Source organism: Salvelinus alpinus, chromosome 5 (genome assembly GCF_045679555.1).
Source record: "Salvelinus alpinus chromosome 5, SLU_Salpinus.1, whole genome shotgun sequence".
NCBI classification, from domain to species: Eukaryota; Metazoa; Chordata; class Actinopteri; order Salmoniformes; family Salmonidae; genus Salvelinus; species Salvelinus alpinus.
This window is the reverse complement of record NC_092090.1, coordinates 91,262,313-91,288,650: the sequence shown is the minus strand read 5'-3', so window position 1 is coordinate 91,288,650 and position 26,338 is coordinate 91,262,313. Positions and strand designations below refer to the sequence as shown.

Genomic DNA, 26,338 nt, shown 5'->3' with positions numbered 1-26,338 from the left:
CGTTGTCCGGGTTAGGGTTTGGCCGGGATAGGCCGTCACTGTAAATAAGAATTTGTTCTTAACTGACTTGCCTAGTTAAATAAAGGTTATATTTATATAAAAATACAATTTGTCTCGTCCAGGTGGCAGAACTGAGCTATTTCAGGTCAAAATTGGCTATATTGTAAAAATCTATGAAACCAAAAATGTGCTTCTTTGGTCTTAAATTAAGGTTAGGCTTTATAGTTAGCAGTATGCTTAAGCTTAGGGTTAGGTTTAAAATCCGATGTTATGACTTTGTGGCTGTGCCAGCTAGTGACCACTCTGCAGAGCTGCCTCCAGTACAAGATTGCTAACCTGCACATTTGAACGTAATCTCATGAAGTATGTTTTGTTGGGAAAAACAAGTCTGCATGTGCATCAGTGTGTGTGTGTGTGTGTGTGTGCAAGCGTGCTTGCATGCACGTAACTCACATAGAGACAGGATGACACACACACTGTAAGCTACAGCACTGTCCTTTATGGCAGCCCCTCTCTGATTACCCTGGGTAAATGTGCGTTATTGCCGCTCGTATGAAGAGCCCTAACATGGTTGACACACATGCAGCGCCGGGTAAATTTCCACTCTGCACAATCTTCAGTTGTCTTGCTGAGGGGAGGGCTTGTCAGTGTGTAGCATCGGGTTTCTGTCACCCCCCTGGTCAACCGGATATCATGACCCAAATATTAAACACCCCAAATAATGGCCACAAAGCAGACGGACAGAAATAGAGAGAGCTAGAGGGAGAAAGAGTGAGGGAGAGAGAGAGATGGCCTAAACTCACCAAAGGCGAGCGTGCGAGGCATGCGTGTGTGTGATTTATTTTAGAATGCATTGTTTTTAATTATAATGACCCAACTGAAGCCGGGTGGGCGGGTTGTCCGCTTTGACGCCTCGCTCAATTATCGCTGGCGCTGTTGTCACACAAAACAAAACAAATATTGTGATTATTAACTTTTTTTGGAGCTCATTTCAACTGGAAGAGGTAGCTAAGGCTTTACCATACATGCTACATTAGACCAATTCATCCACTTATGGAAACAACATTGTGATCAGCAAAGGCGATTACATTTACATTTAAGTCATTTAGCAGACGCTCTTATCCAGAGCGACTTACAAGTTATTGTAAGAGATTAGAGATATGAACTATCCTGCTAGCATACAGTCACTGCTCTGCCTGTCCCTTCCTTTCCACCCGCCGCGCTCTGATTGCTCCACACGCCCGCTTCTGGTGAGTTTCTCACTGGAGAGTCTCTAGTAAAATGTTAAGGTACTCGTGTCTCAGTCAGAGGCTTCGTGTAGACCTCCTCACACCTCCAAATGAAAGTCAGGCGAATCAGTGCCCAGAGGACTGCACACATCTTCAAAGGATGAGAATGAGAGAGGAGCTGAGAATGAGAGAGGGGGCTGAGAATGAGAGAGGGGCTGAGAATGAGAGAGGAGCTGAGAATGAGAGAGGGGGCTGAGAATGAGAGAGGGGGCTGAGAATGAGAGAGGAGCTGAGAATGAGAGAGGGGGCTGAGAATGAGAGAGGGGCTGAGAATGAGAGAGGCGGCTGAGAATGAGAGGGGCTGAGAATGAGAGAGGAGCTGAGAATGAGAGAGGGGGCTGAGAATGAGAGAGGGGGGTGAGAATGAGAGGGGAGCTGAGAATGAGAGAGGAGCTGAGAATGAGAGAGGGGGGTGAGAATGAGAGGGGAGCTGAGAATGAGAGAGGGGGGTGAGAATGAGAGAGGGGGGTGAGAATGAGAGAGGGGCTGAAAGAGAGGGGACTAAGAATGAGAGGGGGTGAGAATGAGAGAGGGGGCAGAGAATGAGAGAGGAGGCTGAGAATGAGAGAGGGGGTTGATAATGAGAGAGGGGGCTGAGAATGAGAGAGTGGGGTGAGAATGAGAGAGGGGGCTAAGAATGAGAGGGGGTGAGAATGAGAGAGGGGGCTGAAAATGAGAGAGGGGGGTGAGAATGAGAGAAGAGCTGAGAATGAGAGAGGAGCGGAGAATGAGAGAGGGGGCTGAGAATGAGAGAGGGGGCTGAGAATGAGAGAGGGGGCTGAGAATGAGAGAGGGGGCTGAGAATGAGAGAGGGGGCTGAAAATGAGAGAGGGGGCTGAGAATGAGAGAGGAGCGGAGAATGAGAGAGGGGGTGAGAATGAGAGAGGGGGCTGAAAATGAGAGAGGGGGGTGAGAATGAGAGAAGAGCTGAGAATGAGAGAGGAGCGGAGAATGAGAGAGGGGGCTGAGAATGAGAAAGGGGGCTGAGAATGAGAAAGGGGGCTGAGAATGAGAGATAAACTGAGAATGAGAAAGGGGCTGAGAGAGAGGGGGCTAAGAATGAGAGAGGGGGTGAGAATGAGAGAGGGGGCTGAGAATGAGAGAAGGGGCTGAGAATGAGAGAGGGGGCTGAAAATGAGAGAGGGGGCTGAAAATGAGAGAGGGGGCTGAGAATGAAAGAGGAGCGGAAAATGAGAGAGGGGGGTGAGAATGACAGAGATAATCTGAGAATGACCGAGATAATCTGAGAATGAGAGATAAACTGAGAATGAGAGATAAACTGAGAATGAGAGATAAACTGAGAATGAGAGATAAACTGAGAATGAGAGAGGAGCTGAGAATGAGAGAGGAGCTGAGAATGAGAGAGGAGGGAGAATGAGAGAGGGGGGAGAATGATGGGGGGGGGGGGAAATGAGAGAGGGGGGTGAGGAGGGGGTGAGAATGAGAGAGGGGGCTGAGAATGAGAGAGGGGCTGAGAATGAGAGAGGAGCTGAGAATGAGAGAGGGGGGAGAATGAGAGAGGGGGGAGAATGATGGGGGGGGGGAAATGAGAGAGGGGGGTGAGGAGGGGGTGAGAATGAGAGAGGGGGTGAGAATGAGAGAGGGGGATGAGCATGAGAGAGGAGATGAGAATGAGAGAGGGGGGTGAGAATGAGAGTGGAGCTGAGAATGAGAGGGGAGCTGAGAATGAGAGAGGAGCTGAGAATAAGCGAGGGGGGTGAGAATGAGCGAGGAGCTGAGAATGAGAGAGGGGGGTGAGAGGGATAATAAAAAGGTGGAGGAAGGTGCTTACTGCTGCTGGAGGAGGGAAAAATGTTCCAATCAATTTCCCAGGCCCAGAGGGTTGAGTCAGTGAGTCATTACACAGAGGGAGATGCTCCTCTGGTCGGCCTGATACCACAGAGTCTGGATCAACTGCTGGTACCTTAGAGACCCTCTAAAGAGGATGAGCCCTCAACCCTGACCCCTAACCCCTGGCCATCTGCCAGCAGCATAGGACAAGTATGTATATGTGTATAGGTGATGGGATTGTACACAGTGGAGCAACTGCTGATTTTGGGGTTTCAATCCTATTGGTGCATGAAGTTGGATGAACAGAATTGCTGTGGTGGTGTTCTATTTCAAGAGATTGAACCTCATTTAACCCTTCGACTGTGTCAAAGTTCAAACACACAGTGTCAAAGAACTCTAGGTCAAACTCTACACTGCTAGTTATAGGAAGATGTGGGGTTGATACTTCACCCAGGCCTTGACCAGAAGGCCAAACACTCCCCTACACATACCTACCTACCAGGGTCTACCCGGGTCCACCAGGGTCTACACGGGTCCACACTGGTCCACCAGGTTCTACCCGGTTTTACCAGGGTCTACGTAGGTCTACCTGGTTTTACCGGGGTCTACGTAGGTCTACCTGGTTTTACAGGGGTCTACGTAGGTCTACCCGGTTTTACCAGGGTCTATGTAGGTCTACCTGGTTTTACCGGGGCCTACCCGGGTCTTAACGTACAATACAGTATGTAACAAGGACAGGACGGAATTTTCCATCCAAAACCTTTTAGGTTCAGGGGCTCCACTTGGCAATAAAAGTGGCGTGACCAGGGTGTTTGGCCCCATGAAGAACCAGGTTTAGTAGAGGTCTGTGTTTGTCTATCAGGCACTGGGGACCAGTGGAAAATTCCCACTCCCACTCACAGGTCTGAAGGATCTGAGACACTCCTCCACGGTAGCCCCCCACCGGCCACATTTCTCTTTCACCGCCCTAACGGTTAACGGCAGCCGTGGTTTTTATGGGAAAGGACCCAGGGGGATTGTTTTGTTGTCAGGGCTAACAGCCTCGTCCGTAAGGTTGTGACGGCTACATTTGTTGGTGTCTGTCCAGCCCTATGCACAATTCTTAGAAAACATCTGGTGACATCTGTAGCACCTGTTGGGGGGGGGTACATGTGCGTGTGTGTGTGTGTGTGGGGGTACGTGTGTGTGTGGTACGTGTGTGTGTGTGTGTGTGTGTGTGTGTGTGTGTGTGTGTGTGTGTGTGTGTGTGTGTGTGTGTGTGTGTGTGTGTGTGTGTGTGTGTGTGTGTGTGTGTGTGTGTGTTTGAGTAGAGTGACTGCTGACCTACATGGCAAGGCAAATTGATCTGAATAGAGATGGATGCTTCTATCACTGGTTTCAAACGTTTCTCAGCAGTCTACATCTTCCCACACGGTCAGAATGTGCTAATCAGCTCACTAAGACCCTGACAGAGTCAATAAAAAGGCCAGGGAAACTAGTGATGTTTGTACCACTCAAAAGCCAAATGGCTAGTATGCTTGCATGAGAACATCGATCTGGACCGGGGAAGACATGTCGGTGTTGTGTGGAGATTCAGAGATGGGACAATACGGGGGGTCTTCATACCTGTGTCCCAAGGCAGCCTACCATCATGTGGGTGAGCAATTTGGCAGCAAACATGGGGAAGCGAGAACACAGCAGGTGGGATACGATGGCCAAGACGAAAGCTGAGGATCAGACCAAAAAGAAATGCTTTGTCATTCCATGTCAACCATAAAAACCCATGTTTTATACTTGGATCAAAAATGCTTGTAGTAAGACCATCTAAAACCGAGTGGGAGGGGATTGTAGGACGGGAAGAGGCCCGAGCGACATCCAAAAGGAACAACAGTGATGAGGCAGACAGAATGGAGACATGGAGCGCGAGAGAGAATGGAAGGAAAAAGACAGAGGAAACGGAGCGAGATACACATATACAGAAGAGAGAGATAGATAAAAAGACAGAGGGAGATACACATATACAGAAGAGAGAGAGAGATAAAAAGACAGAGGGAGATACACATATACAGAAGAGAGAGAGAGAGATAAAAAGACAGAGGGAGATACACATATACAGAAAAGAGAGAGAGATAAAAAGAGAGCGAGAAACAAAGAAAGATGGATGTAGTAGAAACGAGGACTAAAGGCTAAACTAGGTGAACTGAATACCTAAAGAGACTCTTCATCCATACTGTACCTGAGATGCAGATGAAGCCTGAGGCGTAGAAGGCCTCGTTGTAGGAGGCCAGGGAAGCCATCTGGGCGTGGGCCGTGTACACAGACAGGTGGGAGCATGCACACTCCACATAGTTCCCACTGTCATCCACTACCCTGCAGAACTGCCCGTCTGACAGCCAGCTAGAGGAGAGGGAGAGAGAGAGATAATACAGGAAGTAGTCAGCCTTAGGCAGGAAGATCATATGAAGTTCTGATTGGAACATCCAGCTGTGTAGTGTCTCTGCTTGATTGGTTGCTCCAATGTGTCCACTCTCAGATACGTTAGGGGACTCAGATCATTTCAAAGGGTGACATGTATGACAAGATAAGAGCATAGAACTCATATTTTTTCCTTATGAAAATGAAGTTCATTTACTTTGTGCCTGACAGACAAGACTGATTGTCCTAGTCATGACTGCAAAGTCCATGACAAACTTTAATAGACATGCTATCAGTGCAGTGAGACAAGGAGGAAGTTGAACAGGCCTCTCTTTTCCCCCTCAGGATGACGTTATCAACGCTGTCGTCTGCTTGGTTATCTGGGAGATGGATTGTTGAGACCGCTGCTCCACGGGCCAAACCAAACCGGAGAAATCTGCTTCCTATTACAGGCTGTTCAGCCAAGAGTCCCACTCCGGTCCTCCTCCGTAATGTTCTTTCTAACACACTTCTGAGGGGCGGGAATGTTTGGGAACTTGGAGCAGAACAAACTGAACCCTCACAGACATCACAGAGCAGTCTAGGCCAGCCCAGAGATGGATTGAGGGAGCCCAATTCATCTATATCCAAAGAAAGAGGTCATGGCTGGACAGAACCTGATCCCTGAACTCTGACCTCTCTGCTAGAGGCTGACCTGAAGTGTGAGGTTCACACCTACAGAGCAGACTTGAGAAGAAGGGGGAGGACCCTTTAACTCACCTAAGTGATTGTGTCCTACAGTCATTTCACTCACACCCCACATTATTACATGGGTTCAAGTTCAGGATAGCAACAGAAATTAAGAGAAATATACGTTTTGGGGAATTAATAAAAAACCTAGAATGTGTGATTAAGAATGCTCTGTTTGTTGTGCTAGAGCTACATAGTACTATGTGAAGTAAAGTAACTGGGTATAGGAGTGGGGGGTCGTACCTCTCAACAGCCTGGCTCCACAGAAGGCACAGAGACTGGCCAGGTTTGACCCTCAACCCGGGGGTGTGGATACGGTACACCACCTCGTTACCCTCAGTCAGGGGTCGTGACCCTCGGCCCTGCAGGCTGGCAGAGAACACCTACACAACCAGAGAAATACCATTACAGTACAGAGTGGGATGGAGCTGGCCCGAAACACGGATCTGAGGTCAACTTTGTGCTTTTCCTATTATTGTTCAACTAAGGATTGGGGAGGGGTAAACTGATCCTAGATCTGTGTCTACGGTTGCTACGGACAAACACTATAGGTCTTTATAGCTGTAAAGACCTAGTGGCAGAGACCTGGCACAGAGCTTCGGTGGAACAACACTGCCCCCTGCTGTTTACACCAAGCACTAAGGTTCTATTTAGGAATTCATTTTCTGTAATACCACAGGTATTCTCCTGTAACTTGATATTTATTTACCTTTATTTTACCAGATAAATGGACTGAATGAGAGAAAAAAATACTTTTTACAATAATGACTTCGGGAAGAATTGCAGAGGGCACCCATTTCCAGTATAGTTACCCATCAGTCTGTAAGTGATAATAGCTGTCATGGTGTGGCTTTGAGTGTATGTGGGTCTGCTTGCCTTGCCGTTGAGCGCGGTGGTTTTGTCGGTGAGGAACCAGTGTTCGGTGCTGTACTCTGTGAGCTGCACCCGGCCGCAGGCTGAGGGAGAGATGGTGCCAGTGGGCAAGGCTGGCACCTCCAGGAGGTTCTCTGGCAACTGAAAGGTGTCTGAGTTCTTGCCTGTGAACGTGTGCCCGTTGATCTGGGTAGGGTACCAGTGGTAGGAAGAGATGGAAATGTAGTCACAAGTGTCCAGAATGGTCCTCCCCCTTTAGAAATACCAACAAATTACACTCTTATGTTACTCATATAGTCTTCTTTTTAACAGTGGGAAAGGGTGATCCATTCTATATTTTGCCCCTCAAATAAGACATCTACTATAATAACATAGTCAGCGGCAGAAATAATAGACAGCAATACTCTTGAGTTTTTTACCAACAATCCCCCATGGGGCAGAACTCACCTTTGAGCCTGTGCTCCACACTGGCTGTGTGTGAGCAGGGAGAAGGCGAAGCGCTCGGCCACCTCTGCCAGTTGGCTCAGGCCCCCTGTGTCAACTCGGCTGGGGTTGGCCATGGCACACAGTAGGTCATAGGTCAAGCCACGGCTGCTGTCCGCAATAGGGGTGCGCTCTGCCTCCGTAAGCACCTGGCCAAGCAGAGAGAGAAATCTCAGTTTGTGTTTGTGCAGAATTGGAGGTAATTATGACTAAGACAAATATATCCAATAATCTGAGAGCCACCTATCAAATGCACACACACACACACACGCACACAGTACCCTGTGGGTTATGTAACACACGCACAGTACCCTGTGGGTTATGTAACACAATGCACAGTACCCTGTGGGTTATGTAACACAATGCACAGTACCCTGTGGGTTATGTAACACACGCACAGTACCCTGTGGGTTATGTAACACACACACAGTACCCTGTGGGTTATGTAACACACACACAGTACCCTGTGGGTTATGTAACACACACACAGTACCCTGTGGGTTATGTAACACACACACAGTACCCTGTGGGTTATGTAACACACACACAGTACCCTGTGGGTTATGTAACACACACACAGTACCCTGTGGGTTATGTAACACACACACAGTACCCTGTGGGTTATGTAACACACGCACAGTACCCTGTGGGTTATGTAACACACGCACAGTACCCTGTGGGTTATGTAACACACGCACAGTACCCTGTGGGTTATGTAACACAACGCACAGTACCCTGTGGGTTATGTAACACAACGCACAGTACCCTGTGGGTTATGTAACACACGCACAGTACCCTGTGGGTTATGTAACACAATGCACAGTACCCTGTGGGTTATGTAACACACTGCACAGTACCCTGTGGGTTATGTAACACACACACAGTACCCTGTGGGTTATGTAACACACACACAGTACCCTGTGGGTTATGTAACACACACACAGTACCCTGTGGGTTATGTAACACACACACAGTACCCTGTGGGTTATGTAACACACACACAGTACCCTGTGGGTTATGTAACACACACACAGTACCCTGTGGGTTATGTAACACACACACAGTACCCTGTGGGTTATGTAACACACACACAGTACCCTGTGGGTTATGTAACACAATGCACAGTACCCTGTGGGTTATGTAACACACTGCACAGTACCCTGTGGGTAATGTAACACGCACACAGTACCCTGTGGGTTATGTAACACACGCACAGTACCCTGTGGGTTATGTAACACACGCACAGTACCCTGTGGGTTATGTAACACACGCACAGTACCCTGTGGGTTATGTAACACACGCACAGTACCCTGTGGGTTATGTAACACACACACAGTACCCTGTGGGTTATGTAACACACACACAGTACCCTGTGGGTTATGTAACACACACACAGTACCCTGTGGGTTATGTAACACACACACAGTACCCTGTGGGTTATGTAACACACACACAGTACCCTGTGGGTTATGTAACACACACACAGTACCCTGTGGGTTATGTAACACACACACAGTACCCTGTGGGTTATGTAACACACGCACAGTACCCTGTGGGTTATGTAACACACGCACAGTACCCTGTGGGTTATGTAACACACACACAGTACCCTGTGGGTTATGTAACACACGCACAGTACCCTGTGGGTTATGTAACACAATGCACAGTACCCTGTGGGTTATGTAACACACACACAGTACCCTGTGGGTTATGTAACACACACACAGTACCCTGTGGGTTATGTAACACACACACAGTACCCTGTGGGTTATGTAACACACACACAGTACCCTGTGGGTTATGTAACACACACACAGTACCCTGTGGGTTATGTAACACACACACAGTACCCTGTGGGTTATGTAACACACACACAGTACCCTGTGGGTTATGTAACACACGCACAGTACCCTGTGGGTTATGTAACACACGCACAGTACCCTGTGGGTTATGTAACACAATGCACAGTACCCTGTGGGTTATGTAACACACACACAGTACCCTGTGGGTAATGTAACACACACACAGTACCCTGTGGGTAATGTAACACGCACACAGTACCCTGTGGGATATGTAACACACACACAGTACCCTGTGGGTTATGTAACACACGCACAGTACCCTGTGGGTTATGTAACACGCGCACAGTACCCTGTGGGTTATGTAACACACACACAGTACCCTGTGGGTTATGTAACACACACGCACAGTACCCTGTGGGTTATGTAACACACACGCACAGTACCCTGTGGGTTATGTAACACACACACAGTACCCTGTGGGTTATGTAACACACACACACAGTACCCTGTGGGTTATGTAACACACACACAGTACCCTGTGGGTTATGTAACACAATGCACAGTACCCTGTGGGTTATGTAACACAATGCACAGTACCCTGTGGGTTATGTAACACACGCACAGTACCCTGTGGGTTATGTAACACAATGCACAGTACCCTGTGGGTTATGTAACACATGCACAGTACCCTGTGGGTTATGTAACACACGCACAGTACCCTGTGGGTTATGTAACACAATGCACAGTACCCTGTGGGTTATGTAACACACACACAGTACCCTGTGGGTTATGTAACACACGCACAGTACCCTGTGGGTTATGTAACACACGCACAGTACCCTGTGGGTTATGTAACACACGCACAGTACCCTGTGGGTTATGTAACACACACACAGTACCCTGTGGGTTATGTAACACAATGCACAGTACCCTGTGGGTTATGTAACACACACACAGTACCCTGTGGGTAATGTAACACGCACACAGTACCCTGTGGGATATGTAACACACACACAGTACCCTGTGGGTTATGTAACACACGCACAGTACCCTGTGGGTTATGTAACACGCGCACAGTACCCTGTGGGTTATGTAACACACACACAGTACCCTGTGGGTTATGTAACACACGCACAGTACCCTGTGGGATATGTAACACACGCACAGTACCCTGTGGGTTATGTAACACACGCACAGTACCCTGTGGGTTATGTAACACACGCACAGTACCCGGTGGGTTATGTAACACACGCACAGTACCCTGTGGGTTATGTAACACACACACAGTACCCTGTGGGTTATGTAACACATGCACAGTACCCTGTGGGTTATGTAACACACACACACAGTACCCTGTGGGTTATGTAACACACACAGTACCCTGTGGGTTATGTAACACACACACACAGTACCCTGTGGGTTATGTAACACACGCACAGTACCCTGTGGGTTATGTAACACACGCACAGTACCCTGTGGGTTATGTAACACACGCACAGTACCCTGTGGGTTATGTAACACACACACAGTACCCTGTGGGTTATGTAACACACGCACTGTCAAGTTTTGACCTCTTTCTTGTGCAATTCCCCACTTAAAAAGGACAATCCCTCCACGTGAAGATTTTAACTGGATTTCACTCAATAAACAGCCATGGAATCAGTTGTTTGTCTTTTATTTACTATTCTTTGGTTGGCAGTAAACAGGTGAAAAACCTCAAAAAAGAGATGACAAATATAAGTTACTATTTGAGTTGACAGCCCAATCAAATACACAAAATTATCCACATTCATCCCAGATAAACACATTTCTGCCACCATAAAACACAAGGTTTCCACTTTTAAGCAAATGTTTCCCAAAATAGAAACCCACCATTTTTAATCAAATGAGCAGAATCAGTACACTTTTATCCAAATTTGCATTTTAGCCAAACACATTCAAAATACCTCTAGTAGCAAAAAACCACACTTATTTTCTAATCAGCAGTTAAGCAGACAAATCCTACATCTTTTAGCCAAAGATTTTCCAGACTATACATTTGTTACTGAATTAAGAACTTGGTTTACTAAGATTTCTACAAAGTTTAACTTACTTTTAACCATTTCAAACAAGTTCTATCAACAATGAATTTGGCTCTTCTTACTTTATACCCCACACACAACATTTGAAGTTATAAATACCACTGCAAAAGTCCTATCAAAGTTAAGAGTTAAGTCTGTGTTTTCCAGAGTATCATTAGCAGTGCACTGCTTAAGTCAGTCTAACAAAACATGGCCAATATGGCGCTTACCGGCTGTCTTTCACAGTTTTGTGGAGGGCTTGGACTTGCACAGTCACCTTGATCACATAGATGAAGTTTCCTTGGTCTTGTGGTGCTATAAATGCTCCTTTCACTGCGTTCTAAAGACAACAGCAGAGCCAGGTGCTGGCACGCCCAGATTGCCTGGAAGATTTGTTCCACCTGGTCCACCACTGATTGAAGGAGGAGGAGTTTCACCACTGAGGAGCTCCCAGGCAGTTTGACAGCACACCTCCCACTCAATCTTCCCACGGGAACCGATGGAAAGATTGTAAATCAGCACCTACATACTGCCGGTCAGCTCCGAGTTTGATCCTCAACTGGTAGCAAGACAACCAGGCGTCGAACATCTCTGTGCAGGACTGTGGTTTGCGTAGCTTCTTTCAGGACTTTGGCCGATGGCCGGTTTAGTGCGGGTTTTGTGACAGGAAGGCAGGAGCTTTGGACCACTTTGACGTTCACGTCTCGAACAATGCCCTTAGCATCTGGATTAACACTCACCACCCTTCCTAGCTTGAATTGGCCCCTCATTGCATTTTGGTCACACAACCAGACAATATCTCCGACAGCAACGTTGCGATATGAAGTGTGCCATTTACTTCTCAGAAATAAGTTTGGGCCGGCAAGCTGGCTCCAAGACCTCCAGAACTTGTTGACCTGGTTCTGCATCTCTCTGAGTCTCTTGTAAGGGTAGTTCGCAAAGTCAAATGTTCTGATCTCACCGCTTGGAGAGGCTCGGCCCAGGAGAAGTGTGTTGGGTGACACATACTGCACGCTTTCTTCATGGCTCTGCACCCTGGCATCTATTGGGCATTCGTTGGCAAGGTTTGCAGCAAGTTGTAGTGTTGTCTGAAGCTCGCTGTAGCTAAGGCCAGTGTTGTTGCCCAGGCTCTGCAGTGCCTTCTTGAGAATGCGAACAGCGGCTTCAGCAGCCCCATTGCGGTGAGGTGAGTCAGCAGGGTGAATTGTCCACTCCCATTTGGTACCTTTTTGAGCCGACATCTCTTCTATTGAAGTTCTATTCTGAGCATCCAGGAACTGGTACAGCTCCCTTAGGACAGGTTTGGCGCCGATGAAGTTTGTCCCCGGGTCGGACCAGATCTTTCTTGGGTGCCCTCTAATTGCAGTAAAGCGTTGGTAAGCCATCAAGAAGCTCTCTGTCGACATTGTGTTGACCAGGTCTGCATGAATTGCCCTGCTGGCCATACAGCTGAAGACGACACCCCACACTTTCATTGAGACCCGTTTCTTGATGTCATCTTTGACAAGGTACGGTCCGAAGAGGTCGACTGTAGTGAACTCGAACGGAGCTGCAGGTGTGGCTCTTTCAGCAGGTAAGTCAGCCATTACCTGTTCGCACCTTCTTGCTCTTGACTTTTTGCAGAAAAGGCAGTTATCCACTACTTTTTGGGAAATTTTCCTTCCTTGGATGACCCAGGCTTTCCTCCTCATTTTCAGCAGGGTTGCAGCCACACCTTCATGACCCTCCTCGTGCGCCTCCCGTGCCAATAAAGTAGAGACCCATGCATTGAAAGGCAGAAAGGGAACTGCAGCGCCATCCTCCCTGAAGCCATGGATTCTCCCACCGCAGACTAGTAACCCAGATTCTGGCTCTCTGTACACAACCAAGCGGTCCGTAGTGGTAGTTGGGAACGTCACCCCCTCTTGAGCAGCAAGATAGATGTCTCTTATTGCCTCTTGACGTTCTGTGGCGGTGATAACTCCTTTTGTGGGAATCGCCTCCCACTTTGGGGTCTCGATGGACTTTGTTGCAGATCTAAACTTTTTGGCGGCTCTCCAGATAAAAGCAACAGTCTTGATTAGACACTTTAGGCTACTAAAGCACCTCTCATCCACCAAGTTTAGGACAGCTGCACCAGCAGGAAATCGTCCCACAAGACTTGGAAGACTTCTTTTTGCTTGGGCTCTGGTGAGTGCTGCCACAAATGACTTCTTTTGCATATTGTTAATGCTCTCTCGAGCTGTCACAGACACATCTTTTGACGTCATAATTGGCCACTCGCTCTCTGGAAGATATAGAAACTCTGGCCCTTGCTGCCACTCTGAATGGGCATCAAGTTCCTTTGGCCCAGCTCCTCGAGTGATAATGTCGGCTATGTTGAGTGGTCCAGGGATCCACCACCAGTCCTGTAGCCGTGTGCTCTCTTGGATCTCTCCAATTCTATTAGCGAAGAAAGTCTGAAATCCATAGCTTTCACGCTGGATAGCTCCAAGAACAGTCTGACTGTCTAACAAATGGTACCACCTTTTTATCTGGATCTGGGTATGCTGTTCAAAGTACTTTTTCAGGCGGCTTGCAAAGACTGCACCGCAAAGTTCCGCTTTGACTGCATCCCCCTTCTGGTCAAGTGGTGTCAGCTTTGCTTTTGACTCCACTAGTCGAATTGTTAATTGTTTGTTGCAGTTCCACCGCAGGTAGAGGACAGCACCATAGGAGCTTTCACTGCCATCTGAAAAAGTGACAGCGACTGGTTCAGTTGTTGCCTTTGGTGGAGTAAGAGCTCTTGGGAACATGACTTTGCTTAGCTGGACGTACTCCTCAAAAATTCCAATTGCATCTTTGCGGAGCTCATCCGACAGGGGAAGGTCCCATGTGTCCTTGACCATGCTGTACTTTGATTTTGCCTCTTGGAATGCCCTTCGGACCAAGATAGCCCCTCTTTGCTTTGATGGCGTTGTCAGGCCAACTGGGTCGTACAAACCAGCAACTTGACTCAGCAGTTCACGTCTTGTCAGCGGGTCTGGTGTCTGTGCTCGTACTTCTTCTAGCAGTAAGTCTTGCCCAAGTCTCATCTTTTTCTTCCGCCTGGAGAAGTTGACCCTCACCATGACATGCAACATGTCTTCATCCACAATGTAGCCGAGACCGAGCGCCTTGTTGTCTTCCTCCTTAAGCTGATTTGGCAGGACAACAATATTTGGTGATGCCTTTTCGCTTTCTCCTTTATTTTGGCCTGAGAAGACCCAAGGCTTCAGTGCAAACCCTCCTGCTTTTAGAATCAGCTCCACATTCTTTGTGATGACTTCGAGTTTTTCACTGCAGTTGTGGGATGTCAAGATGTCATCGACGTAGCTGTGCTCATGTAATACTTGGCATTCATCTGTGAGGTGGCTGAATTGAGGCAGGTTAGCCGTCTCCCTCATGGCCAGTTGTGCTATGCACCCTGCTGGCTTGTCCCCGATATTCACTCTGGTTATGGCGTATTGTTCCACCTCATCGCCCTCTGAATCCCGCCACAAGAACCGGTGTAGATGGACTTCCCTCTCCTCGAGCCACACAGAATTGTACATTTTTCTGACGTCTCCTAGAGCGGCGTAGGAGCCTTGGCGGAACTTGAGGAGGACAGCTCGAATCGGATTGAGAACGTCAGGGCCTTTCATCAGAAGGTCATTGAGACTTTGGCCTTTGTACTTCTGACTGCTGTTCCAGACAAGTCTTACCGGAGTTGTAACAGAGTGGGGGTTGGGTGCGATAAGATGACTAATATACCAGACAGGTCCATTCCAGTTGGTTAGATCCTCTTTGGTCAGCTTTCTTGCAGCCCGGCGGTCAACCATTTCGTGGACTTGAGCACCATAGGCTTTTTTCCACTGCGGTTCTTTGGCGAGCTGTCTCTCTGTTCTGAGAAAGGTTGCCTCCACTGCTTTTATGTTGTTTGGCAATGTAGATGGGTCAATGAGCCATGGATACCTTGCATGCCAGTGTGGACTATCACTGTGGTCATCAGCACCAACATAAGTCAGGCCACCCTTAACAACTTCCAGCTCCCTTTCTTCAGCCAGAGTAATTTCTTTGCCACCAAGTTGACAACTGCCGCAGCGACATCCTCCACATTTTGGGGTGCAGGGGGCGCCAATGCTATCCCATCTCCACCACTCAATAAAATCCCGAGTGGAAATAGCAGAATAAGAAGACTTGATGGTAGGTTTGGCGCAGATATGTTCTTCATACATCCATGCTGCTGTTCTCATGGATCTGGCGAAGTGCGCTCTGGACTGGTGTGCTGTAACTGTAGCCTCTTCAAACAGACCAGGGTGTGTCCCTGCAATTGTCTTTCCCAATGGCCCATCCCATAGTACAAGGTCCCCAACGGTGCGTATTTTCTGTGGGACCAGTCGCCCTTCCTTATGGCTTATCAAAAGCTGTATTTGTCTTGGCCTAACAAGTTCATTTTGGGGGACATCTGGGAATAATTTTTGGAGTCTTTTGGCTGTCACATGTTTGTGAATCTCTGCAATGCTGTCCAAACCATAGCAGAGGAGTTGGTGGGATCTGACATTGCCTTGCTCTGTGCGGACCCGGATCTTTAGGAGGTACCGTTTTGTGGTGACTTGAACTTTCATTCCTCCCACACCATGGACAACAAGGGTTATGGCTTCACTTCTAAGGTTCAAACGATCAGCTGCATCATGAGTTATATAGTTTGTATCCGATGCCAGGTCGATCAAAGTCCCAACTTTTTGTCCTGCATTGGCCGTGACCTCTAAGAGCATCATGATGACTGGCCACTCCACTATTCCATTTTCTGCTAGCAGACTGGGTTGGTTGGACACAAGAGAGGTTCTGGCTATAGTGTTGCAAAAGGCATTGCAACACTTCTCTGCAAGTTCAGGTGAGAGACTTTTAATGAACTCTTCTTGGGCTTGGGTATAACGCTCGCTTGTGTCACCTCCCACTTTGCTGTTATTGGACCTCTGAACGACATTCCCTTTGGATGTACCAGCTCTCGGGCAGAGGTAATAGTGGTGTTCTGCAGCACGCTGTTCTATGCAGTCTGGCCTCCTGCACAGAAACTCTGATTTACAATAGTCACCTTCCTTGTGAATCTCCAGGCATCTTTTGCAGGCTCCCAGCTTCCTGACAGCATCTCTTTTCTCTGACAGCTTAAGCGTGCGAAACTTTTGGCAGAAATATAGCCTTTTCTTATGCTTGCAGTCTCCGCAGACCACACATCCTTGAGCCTGGTCGCTTAGTTGGGTGGAGATTCTGGTTCGAGCTTGCCGAGGTTCAGATTTCGGTTTTGGTTCCTCCTCTCTCAGTTGGTCCAGCTTCTCATAGATGGCTTCTTGACCTTGAAGAAACTTGTGGAGGTAGTCAAATCGCTTGTCTTCTTCAGCTTCATCACCTTTGCCAGCTACATGAAGAAGCCATTCCTTCTTCAGGCCATCAGGAAGTTTACTCTCTATTGTCTTTGTTACAAGAGGGTTCTTTATAGCACCGGTTTTGCCAAGCTCGTTCAGATCGACCAGGGCTTTTGCTACTGATTGGATGAGCTCAACAATCCTCCTGGGCTGGTTACCTTTAACTGCTGGGAGTCTTTGGAGCTCTTCTACTATCTCAAGGGCTATAGTTGTCTTATTTCCAAAGCGGTTCTCCAAGACCCGGAAAACCTCCTCAGCAGTTGTGTAAGTTGTCAGGTGAAGGTCTCGTATGGTCTTCTCATCCACACTGTCGAGAAGTTGGAACTTTTTAACCTCTTTGGATCCAGTAGGTTCTCCCTGCATCTGGAGCGCTTCCCAGTCTTTTTTCCACCGGTGAAACTCTCGGCGGATGCCAGAAAACTTTGGGAGGGAAGCAGGCTTTAATTTAATTGCTGGTGTGGCCACAGAACTGTTTGAAGTAGTACTCAATCTGCTGGTTTCTCCTCTAACGTGTGCCCCTGTAAAGTCTGCTTGTCTTATTGTGAGATTTGGCAGGATAGTTTCAAGGTCTTTGATACGACTCTGGAAATGTTGTTGCTCTGCAGGGGGGGCCCAGCACTTCCAATGTTTATGCACCTCTTTCGCAGCCTTCACAAGTTTCTCTAGTTGTCCGATCATGAAGAGATATGCATCTGGGTTTTTACTTGGGTCCACAGCTCCCACGTTTTCTGCTTGCGACTCTGCTGTTGTAATTGCTTGTGTCAGTTCATATTCCCCGAAATTGGCCCACAATGTCTTTTGTATGAGGTCCTTTAGCTCTTGCAGTTTTTTCTCACACTCATTGGCTGTTTTGACCAAGTCAGACTTCTGCTGCTCGCTCAACTCCTCTGCATCAGAGTTTTCTTCAATACATTGCCTCTCTACATCATCGTTGGCTTCCAGGACTCTGCCAGCTTCTGCAGTGAGCTTCCTAAAATTGTCTCTGAGCTCCTCTTCTGACATCATTGTATGCATTCGTAGCACATTATTGGCCAGACGGGAAAACTGACGCGTCGCTGATGTCCTTGCGGTCTTTAGCTGCTCCACCAGTAATGAATCAGCCATTTCAATCACAGCAGCAGGCGGGAACAGTCTTTAATTGTCTCTCTGGACACGTGTGGTCACTTTTCTGGTCCTTTTCCAGTCTTGAGCCACGGTTTTTCACTGTCAAGTTTCGACCTCATTCTTGTGCAATTCCCCACTTAAAAAGGACAATCCCTCCACGTGAAGATTTTAACTGGATTTCACTCAATAAACAGCCATGGAATCAGTTGTTTGTCTTTTATTTACTATTCTTTGGTTGGCAGTAAACAGGTGAAAAACCTCAAAAAAGAGATGACAAATATAAGTTACTATTTGAGTTGACAGCCCAATCAAATACACAAAATTATCCACATTCATCCCAGATAAACACATTTCTGCCACCATAAAACACAAGGTTTCCACTTTTAAGCAAATGTTTCCCAAAATAGAAACCCACCATTTTTAATCAAATGAGCAGAATCAGTACACTTTTATCCAAATTTGCATTTTAGCCAAACACATTCAAAATACCTCTAGTAGCAAAAAACCACACTTATTTTCTAATCAGCAGTTAAGCAGACAAATCCTACATCTTTTAGCCAAAGATTTTCCAGACTATACATTTGTTACTGAATTAAGAACTTGGTTTACTAAGATTTCTACAAAGTTTAACTTACTTTTAACCATTTCAAACAAGTTCTATCAACAATGAATTTGGCTCTTCTTACTTTATACCCCACACACAACATTTGAAGTTATAAATACCACTGCAAAAGTCCTATCAAAGTTAAGAGTTAAGTCTGTGTTTTCCAGAGTATCATTAGCAGTGCACTGCTTAAGTCAGTCTAACAAAACATGGCCAATATGGCGCTTACCGGCTGTCTTTCACAGTTTTGTGGAGGGCTTGGACTTGCACAGTCACCTTGATCACATAGATGAAGTTTCCTTGGTCTTGTGGTGCTATAAATGCTCCTTTCACTGCGTTCTAAAGACAACAGCAGAGCCAGGTGCTGGCACGCCCAGATTGCCTGGAAGATTTGTTCCACCTGGTTCACCACTGATTGAAGGAGGAGGAGTTTCACCACTGAGGAGCTCCCAGGCAGTTTGACAGCACACGCACAGTACCCTGTGGGTTATGTAACACACGCACAGTACCCTGTGGGTTATGTAACACAATGCACAGTACCCTGTGGGTTATGTAACACAATGCACAGTACCCTGTGGGTTATGTAACACACACACAGTACCCTGTGGGTTATGTAACACACACACAGTACCCTGTGGGTTATGTAACACACACACAGTACCCTGTGGGTTATGTAACACACACACAGTACCCTGTGGGTTATGTAACACACACACAGTACCCTGTGGGTTATGTAACACACACACAGTACCCTGTGGGTTATGTAACACACGCACAGTACCCTGTGGGTTATGTAACACACGCACAGTACCCTGTGGGTTATGTAACACACACACAGTACCCTGTGGGTTATGTAACACAATGCACAGTACCCTGTGGGTTATGTAACACACACACAGTACCCTGTGGGTAATGTAACACGCACACAGTACCCTGTGGGATATGTAACACACACACAGTACCCTGTGGGTTATGTAACACACGCACAGTACCCTGTGGGTTATGTAACACGCGCACAGTACCCTGTGGGTTATGTAACACACACACAGTACCCTGTGGGTTATGTAACACACACACAGTACCCTGTGGGTTATGTAACACACACACAGTACCCTGTGGGTTATGTAACACACACACAGTACCCTGTGGGTTATGTAACACACACACAGTACCCTGTGGGTTATGTAACACACACACAGTACCCTGTGGGTTATGTAACACACACACAGTACCCTGTGGGTTATGTAACACACGCACAGTACCCTGTGGGTTATGTAACACACACACAGTACCCTGTGGGTTATGTAACACACACACAGTACCCTGTGGGTTATGTAACACACGCACAGTACCCTGTGGGTTATGTAACACACGCACAGTACCCTGTGGGTTATGTAACACAATGCACAGTACCCTGTGGGTTATGTAACACACACACAGTACCCTGTGGGTAATGTAACACGCGCACAGTACCCTGTGGGATATGTAACACACACACAGTACCCTGTGGGTTATGTAACACACGCACAGTACCCTGTGGGTTATGTAACACGCGCACAGTACCCTGTGGGTTATGTAACACACACACACAGTACCCTGTGGGTTATGTAACACACACACAGTACCCTGTGGGTTATGTAACACACACACAGTACCCTGTGGGTTATGTAACACACACACAGTACCCTGTGGGTTATGTAACACACTGCACAGTACCCTGTGGGTTATGTAACACACACACAGTACCCTGTGGGTTATGTAACAGACACACAGTACCCTGTGGGTTATGTAACACACACACAGTACCCTGTGGGTTATGTAACACACTGCACAGTACCCTGTGGGTTATGTAACACACACACAGTACCCTGTGGGTTATGTAACACACTGCACAGTACCCTGTGGGTTATGTAACACACACACAGTACCCTGTGGGTTATGTAACACACACACAGTACCCTGTGGGTTATGTAACACACACACAGTACCCTGTGGGTTATGTAACACACACACACAGTACCCTGTGGGTTATGTAACACACGCACAGTACCCTGTGGGTTATGTAACACAATGCACAGTACCCTGTGGGTTATGTAACACACACACAGTACCCTGTGGGTTATGTAACACACTGCACAGTACCCTGTGGGTTATGTAACACACGCACAGTACCCTGTGGGTTATGTAACACACGCACAGTACCCTGTGGGTTATGTAACACACACACAGTACCCTGTGGGTTATGTAACACACGCACAGTACCCTGTGGGTTATGTAACACACACACACAGTACCCTGTGGGTTATGTAACACACACACAGTACCCTGTGGGATATGTAACACACGCACAGTACCCTGTGGGTTATGTAACACACGCGCAGTACCCTGTGGGTTATGTAACACACACACAGTACCCTGTGGGTTATGTAACACACGCACAGTACCCTGGGTTATGTAACACACGCACAGTACCCTGTGGGTTATGTAACACAATGCACAGTACCCTGTGGGTTATGTAACACACACACAGTACCATGTGGGTTATGTAACACAATGCACAGTACCCTGTGGGTTATGTAACACACGCACAGTACACTGTGGGTTATGTAACACAATGCACAGTACCCTGTGGGTTATGTAACACACACACAGTACCCTGTGGGTTATGTAACAGACACACAGTACCCTGGGTTATGTAACACACTGCACCGTACCCTGTGGGTTATGTAACACACACAGTACCCTGTGGGTTATGTAACACACTGCACAGTACCCTGTGGGTTATGTAACACACACACAGTACCCTGTGGGTTATGTAACACACACACAGTACCCTGTGGGTTATGTAACACACACACAGTACCCTGTGGGTTATGTAACGCACGCACAGTACCCTGTGGGTTATGTAACACAATGCACAGTACCCTGTGGGTTATTTAACACACACACAGTACCCTGTGGGTTATGTAACACACGCACAGTACCCTGTGGGTTATGTAACACACACACACAGTACCCTGTGGGTTATGTAACACAATGCACAGTACCCTGTGGGTTATGTAACACACACACAGTACCCTGTGGGTTATGTAACACACACACAGTACCCTGTGGGTTATGTAACACACACACAGTACCCTGTGGGTTATGTAACACACGCACAGTACCCTGTGGGTTATGTAACACACGCACAGTACCCTGTGGGTTATGTAACACACGCACAGTACCCTGTGGGTTATGTAACACACACACAGTACCCTGTGGGTTATGTAACACAATGCACAGTACCCTGTGGGTTATGTAACACACACACAGTACCCTGTGGGTAATGTAACACGCACACAGTACCCTGTGGGTTATGTAACACACGCACAGTACCCTGGGTTATGTAACACACGCACAGTACCCTGTGGGTTATGTAACACACGCACAGTACCCTGTGGGTTATGTAACACACACACAGTACCCTGTGGGTTATGTAACACACGCACAGTACCCTGTGGGTTATGTAACACAATGCACAGTACCCTGTGGGTTATGTAACACACACACAGTACCCTGTGGGTTATGTAACACACACACAGTGCCCTGTGGGTTATGTAACACACACACAGTGCAATGCAAACACAGACAGGCTAGGTTTGCCCCTCAGTGAGTGTGTGTGGAAGCTCTTAAGAGTGATGTCTCTTTGAACCTCCCATCTCTCTCTCAGGATCATGTTGGTTCATTCCTAGTGTGGTGGTGACAGTTATTCACTGTGTCCTTAGCCCCAATCTGCTCTTTCACATTGTATAGACGGGTTGGTTGTTTAGCAACAAAACCGACCCGTGCGCAACTATGGGGCTAAACAGAACGTTTTGGCTTAGATTGTTGACATGTGAACTATATTTAATCTCCAATGTTTATTGAAAACATAAATACATTTGCACAATGAGCACTTGTTGATTCTTAAATACATTGTTAGAGATAGCAAATATTTTGCCATATTAGCATTGACATGACATCAGTCAAACACCTCAAAACTAGACACGGTGCCAAGAACACGATAAAACTAGACACGGTGCCAAGAACACGATAAAACTAGACACGGTGCCAAGAACACGATAAAACTAGACACGGTGCCAAGAACACGATAAAACTAGACACGGTGCCAAGAACACGATAAAACTAGACACGGTGCCAAGAACACGATAAAACTAGACACGGTGCCAAGAACACGATAAAACTAGACACGGTGCCAAGAACACGATAAAACTAGACACGGTGCCAAGAACACGATAAAACTAGACACGGTGCCAAGAACACGATAAAACTAGACACGGTGCCAAGAACACGATAAAACTAGACACGGTGCCAAGAACACGATAAAACTAGACACGGTGCCAAGAACACGATAAAACTAGACACGGTGCCAAGAACACGATAAAACTAGACACGGTGCCAAGAACACGATAAAACGAGCTGAAACGAGTCACCTACGTGGCAGTTTCTTGTCATTGTTGGTAGCTATCTGGCCTTCCAGAATCACAGACTTCTGCCCCACTGAGGCGTGTGCATCGTTTTCGTGACATTGTCAGCTAACCTGTCTATTACAGAGCAGACTTGGCTACAGGCTGATGGATTGAGCTGCTTTAGTCAGACACTAAGTAACAACAGAAACCTTTTAAAAACTCATCTGTAGATCGGTCATCGTTTTGTACTGGGACAAAACTCACACACAGGCACACACATATGCAACACACACATATGCAACACACACTAGACACACACATACACACAAAAAAACTGAAAAAATGAACTTTTAATAGCAAACAAAACAATTTGCAAAAATACTAGCTCCTCCTTCTCCCCCCCCGCTCCCTCGCTCTCCTTCCCTCTCACCTTCCCCAGTGCGTCCAGCACGGCGGTCAGTTGTTCTGGTGTGAGCTGTTCCGTGAACTTGCTGAGCAGATCCTGGAGCACCCTGTCCAGTATGGTAGTGTCCAGAGGCTGCTGGAGCTGGTCCAACAGGGCCCACACAGCCTGGGCCTCTGTGCCCGACACCAGGGTCACGTTGGCCAGGCCGTACTCAGGGTGCACCCTGGCCCCTCCACTGGCCCCATACAGCTCCACGTGAAAGCGCTTCGGCGGGGGGTTGGAGGAGGCCTGGTCTGGGGTGAGGGTGATGTTCAGCCCTATGCTCCTTTGGCCCAGGTCAAAGGTCAGCTGGCCCTCTTCTTTCAGAAAGTCTATCCCGGCCACGGCAGGCCAGATCAGGGTGGGGCCTACTGCCTCAGCCCGAGGGACTTCCTATTGGATTACAACGAAACAGGAGTGTGAGGTCACAGTAGGATAGAATGATGGAGGGAGTTGGGAAAGAAGACAGAGAGAGAAAGAGAGATGGATGGATGAATGGATTGGGGATAGGTGTTGCGTCATTACCACTGGCGTACCAACCACCCCCGCAGCCCCTGCAAATACCACTGCACCCTCCTCCCCCTTCCCCAACAGCATACGAACATGTTTTTGTTGTTGTTGAAGAAACAACTGCAACATTTTATCTCAACCTCATGGCAAAATGTGTAGAATAGGAGGAAATTAGCTTTAAAAATGCTAAATTCTCTCAGCCTCATTGCAAGATTTATAGAATAGCATGAGATTAGCTATAAAACTGGGTGTTATGAAGGGGGTAGTGGTATCTGCGAAAATGCAGTATGCCGCTGGTTATTACAGCTTTGAATGTGCATTTCAAAAGATAAGAGGAGATTGGTTGGAGAGCCATGGAGAAACAGAAGGTAAAAGGACAAATGAATGTGGAGGGACTCTGCATCCTTTGAGCCATTGATATGTATTCTCAGAACATCAGTACTGTGTGAACGATGACAGGAGATAACCTGGTCATATGTAACATGATGTGGAGACTGGAGTTAACCTGGTCATACGTAACAGGATGTGGAGACTGGAGATAACCTGGTCACATGTAACATGATAAGATCACTGGAGATAACCGGGTCATATGTAACAGGATGTGGAGACAGGTGATAACCGGATCATATGTAACAGGATGTGGAGACAGGTGATAACCGGGTCATATGTAACAGGATGTGGAGACAGGTGATAACCTGGTTATATGTAACAGGATGTGGAGACTGTAGATAACCTGGTTATATGCAACAGGATGTGGAGACTGTAGATAACCTGGTTATATGTAACAGGATGTGGAGACTGTAGATAACCTGGTTATATGTAACATGATGTGGAGACTGTAGATAACCTGGTTATATGTAACAGGATGTGGAGACTGGAGTGCTAGTAGGTGTACTAGACAGTCTCCCTTTTGAGTTGCAACATCAAAAGGCTGAGAAGTCAATATCAGCCCCCAGACAGAGAGCAGTGGGTCAAACACAAAGCACTCATCACCACACCTGGGAGAGAGGGAGGAGGAGACCAGCTGGAAAGAAAGTAAGTAGAGGAAGAGAGAGGGGGGACAGGAGAACACAGTGTAGGGTGGCCAATCAAAAAAAGTATCATGTGACCAATGGGTAAAGCAATATGTTAACTGTGTTTTTATTTTATTTAACCTTTCTTTAACTAGGCAAGTCAGTTAAGAACAAATTCTTAGTTACAATGCCGGCCTACACCGGCCAAACTCAGACGACGCTGGGCCAATTGTGCGCCGCCCTATGAGACTCCCAATCATGGCCTGTTGTGATACTGTCTGGATTCGAACCAGGTTGTCTGTAGTGACGCCTCTAGCACTGAGATACCACTGTAGACCACTGCGCCAGTTGGGAGCCCCATGTGGCCCAAGTGTAGATAATCCTATAATAAAAGCAAAATGGTACAAACCTCATGTCTCTATCATAATCTGTTCAACAGTTATTTGAGTTCTTACCCTTGTAGGATAGCCAGAATTAAGGTGACTAAATAAATGGAGGCCAGAGGGAAAAAGTGGCAAATTGAAAATTGAATGGCGTCAACTAGACTGGATTCTGTGCAAGAATTAAAGCTACTGGCAACCTGACAGGGTCACTTTCCCATTGAACTCTTCATCCCTCTTCTCAAATTCACATTCAACAATAGAGGGAGGATGGATATTGATATTAAGACATGACATGTGTTATTTTCATATTTTAGTATGTGTTTTCATATTTATTCAAAATTCCTATTATTTTTTGAAGATTTCTCACAAAAACAAGGGTATCTCTGAAATGTCAACGGAGCACTGAGCGAAAACTAGTTTTTTTATTTTCAAAGCCTTTTACATTTAGTTCAGCTCGCGTCATGGTAATTTATCTTTTTGTGACGCGCGTTAACAACTTTAAAGACGAAAAAGCGTGTTTTCAGTCGACACCCTACACAATAGATCGACAGAAACCATTTGAGGAATAGGGTGGATGGAGCGTGTCCGATACATCCTGAGCCATTTCCTGGGGGGTGAGGACTGAGACTGGGACTGAGACTGAGACTGGGACTGGGACTGAGACTGGGACTGAGGCTGGAACTGAGGCTGGGGCTGGGACTGAGACTGGGACTGAGGCTGGAACTGAGGCTGGGGCTGGGACTGAGGCTGGGGCTGGGGCTGGGACTGGGTGCCTTTTTGGGTGTTGGTGTCTCTTGCTGGCATTGCAGTAGAGTTTGACTTCGATGTCCCATGACCAACACACTGTTAGACATTGAAGGTGAAACAAATCCGGTCAGTATAATTAGGTTAGGGAGAGGAATGGAAATCTGATCTAGTGAGTTAGACAATACAACAACCTGAATAAGATGGGACTTGTAATTTTCAACCAGAAGGATGTGAGTGGTTATTAAGGGAGACAATGTA

At 47.1% G+C, this 26,338-nt stretch overlaps 1 protein-coding gene across 5 annotated transcripts in view; it reads right to left on the bottom strand.

Annotated features, from left to right (window-relative positions):
* The window catches only part of LOC139577229 (adhesion G-protein coupled receptor V1-like), a 264,000-nt gene that overhangs the window by 100,203 nt on the left and 137,459 nt on the right, over window positions 1-26,338 (bottom strand). For 2 of the 5 annotated variants that reach the window (XM_071404189.1, XM_071404190.1), the window contains 6 exons: window positions 23,413-23,820; window positions 7,524-7,708; window positions 7,080-7,329; window positions 6,447-6,586; window positions 5,296-5,456; window positions 4,686-4,786 (listed from right to left, as the gene is read on the bottom strand). In XM_071404189.1, coding sequence (XP_071260290.1) covers window positions 4,686-4,786; window positions 5,296-5,456; window positions 6,447-6,586; window positions 7,080-7,329; window positions 7,524-7,708; window positions 23,413-23,820 — 1,245 coding nt within the window. Of the gene's footprint in view, window positions 1-4,685; window positions 4,787-5,295; window positions 5,457-6,446; window positions 6,587-7,079; window positions 7,330-7,523; window positions 7,709-18,129; window positions 19,012-23,412; window positions 23,821-26,338 lie in introns of those variants that run through there. The other 3 variants (XR_011675236.1, XM_071404191.1, XR_011675237.1) reach the window with 3 other exon arrangements.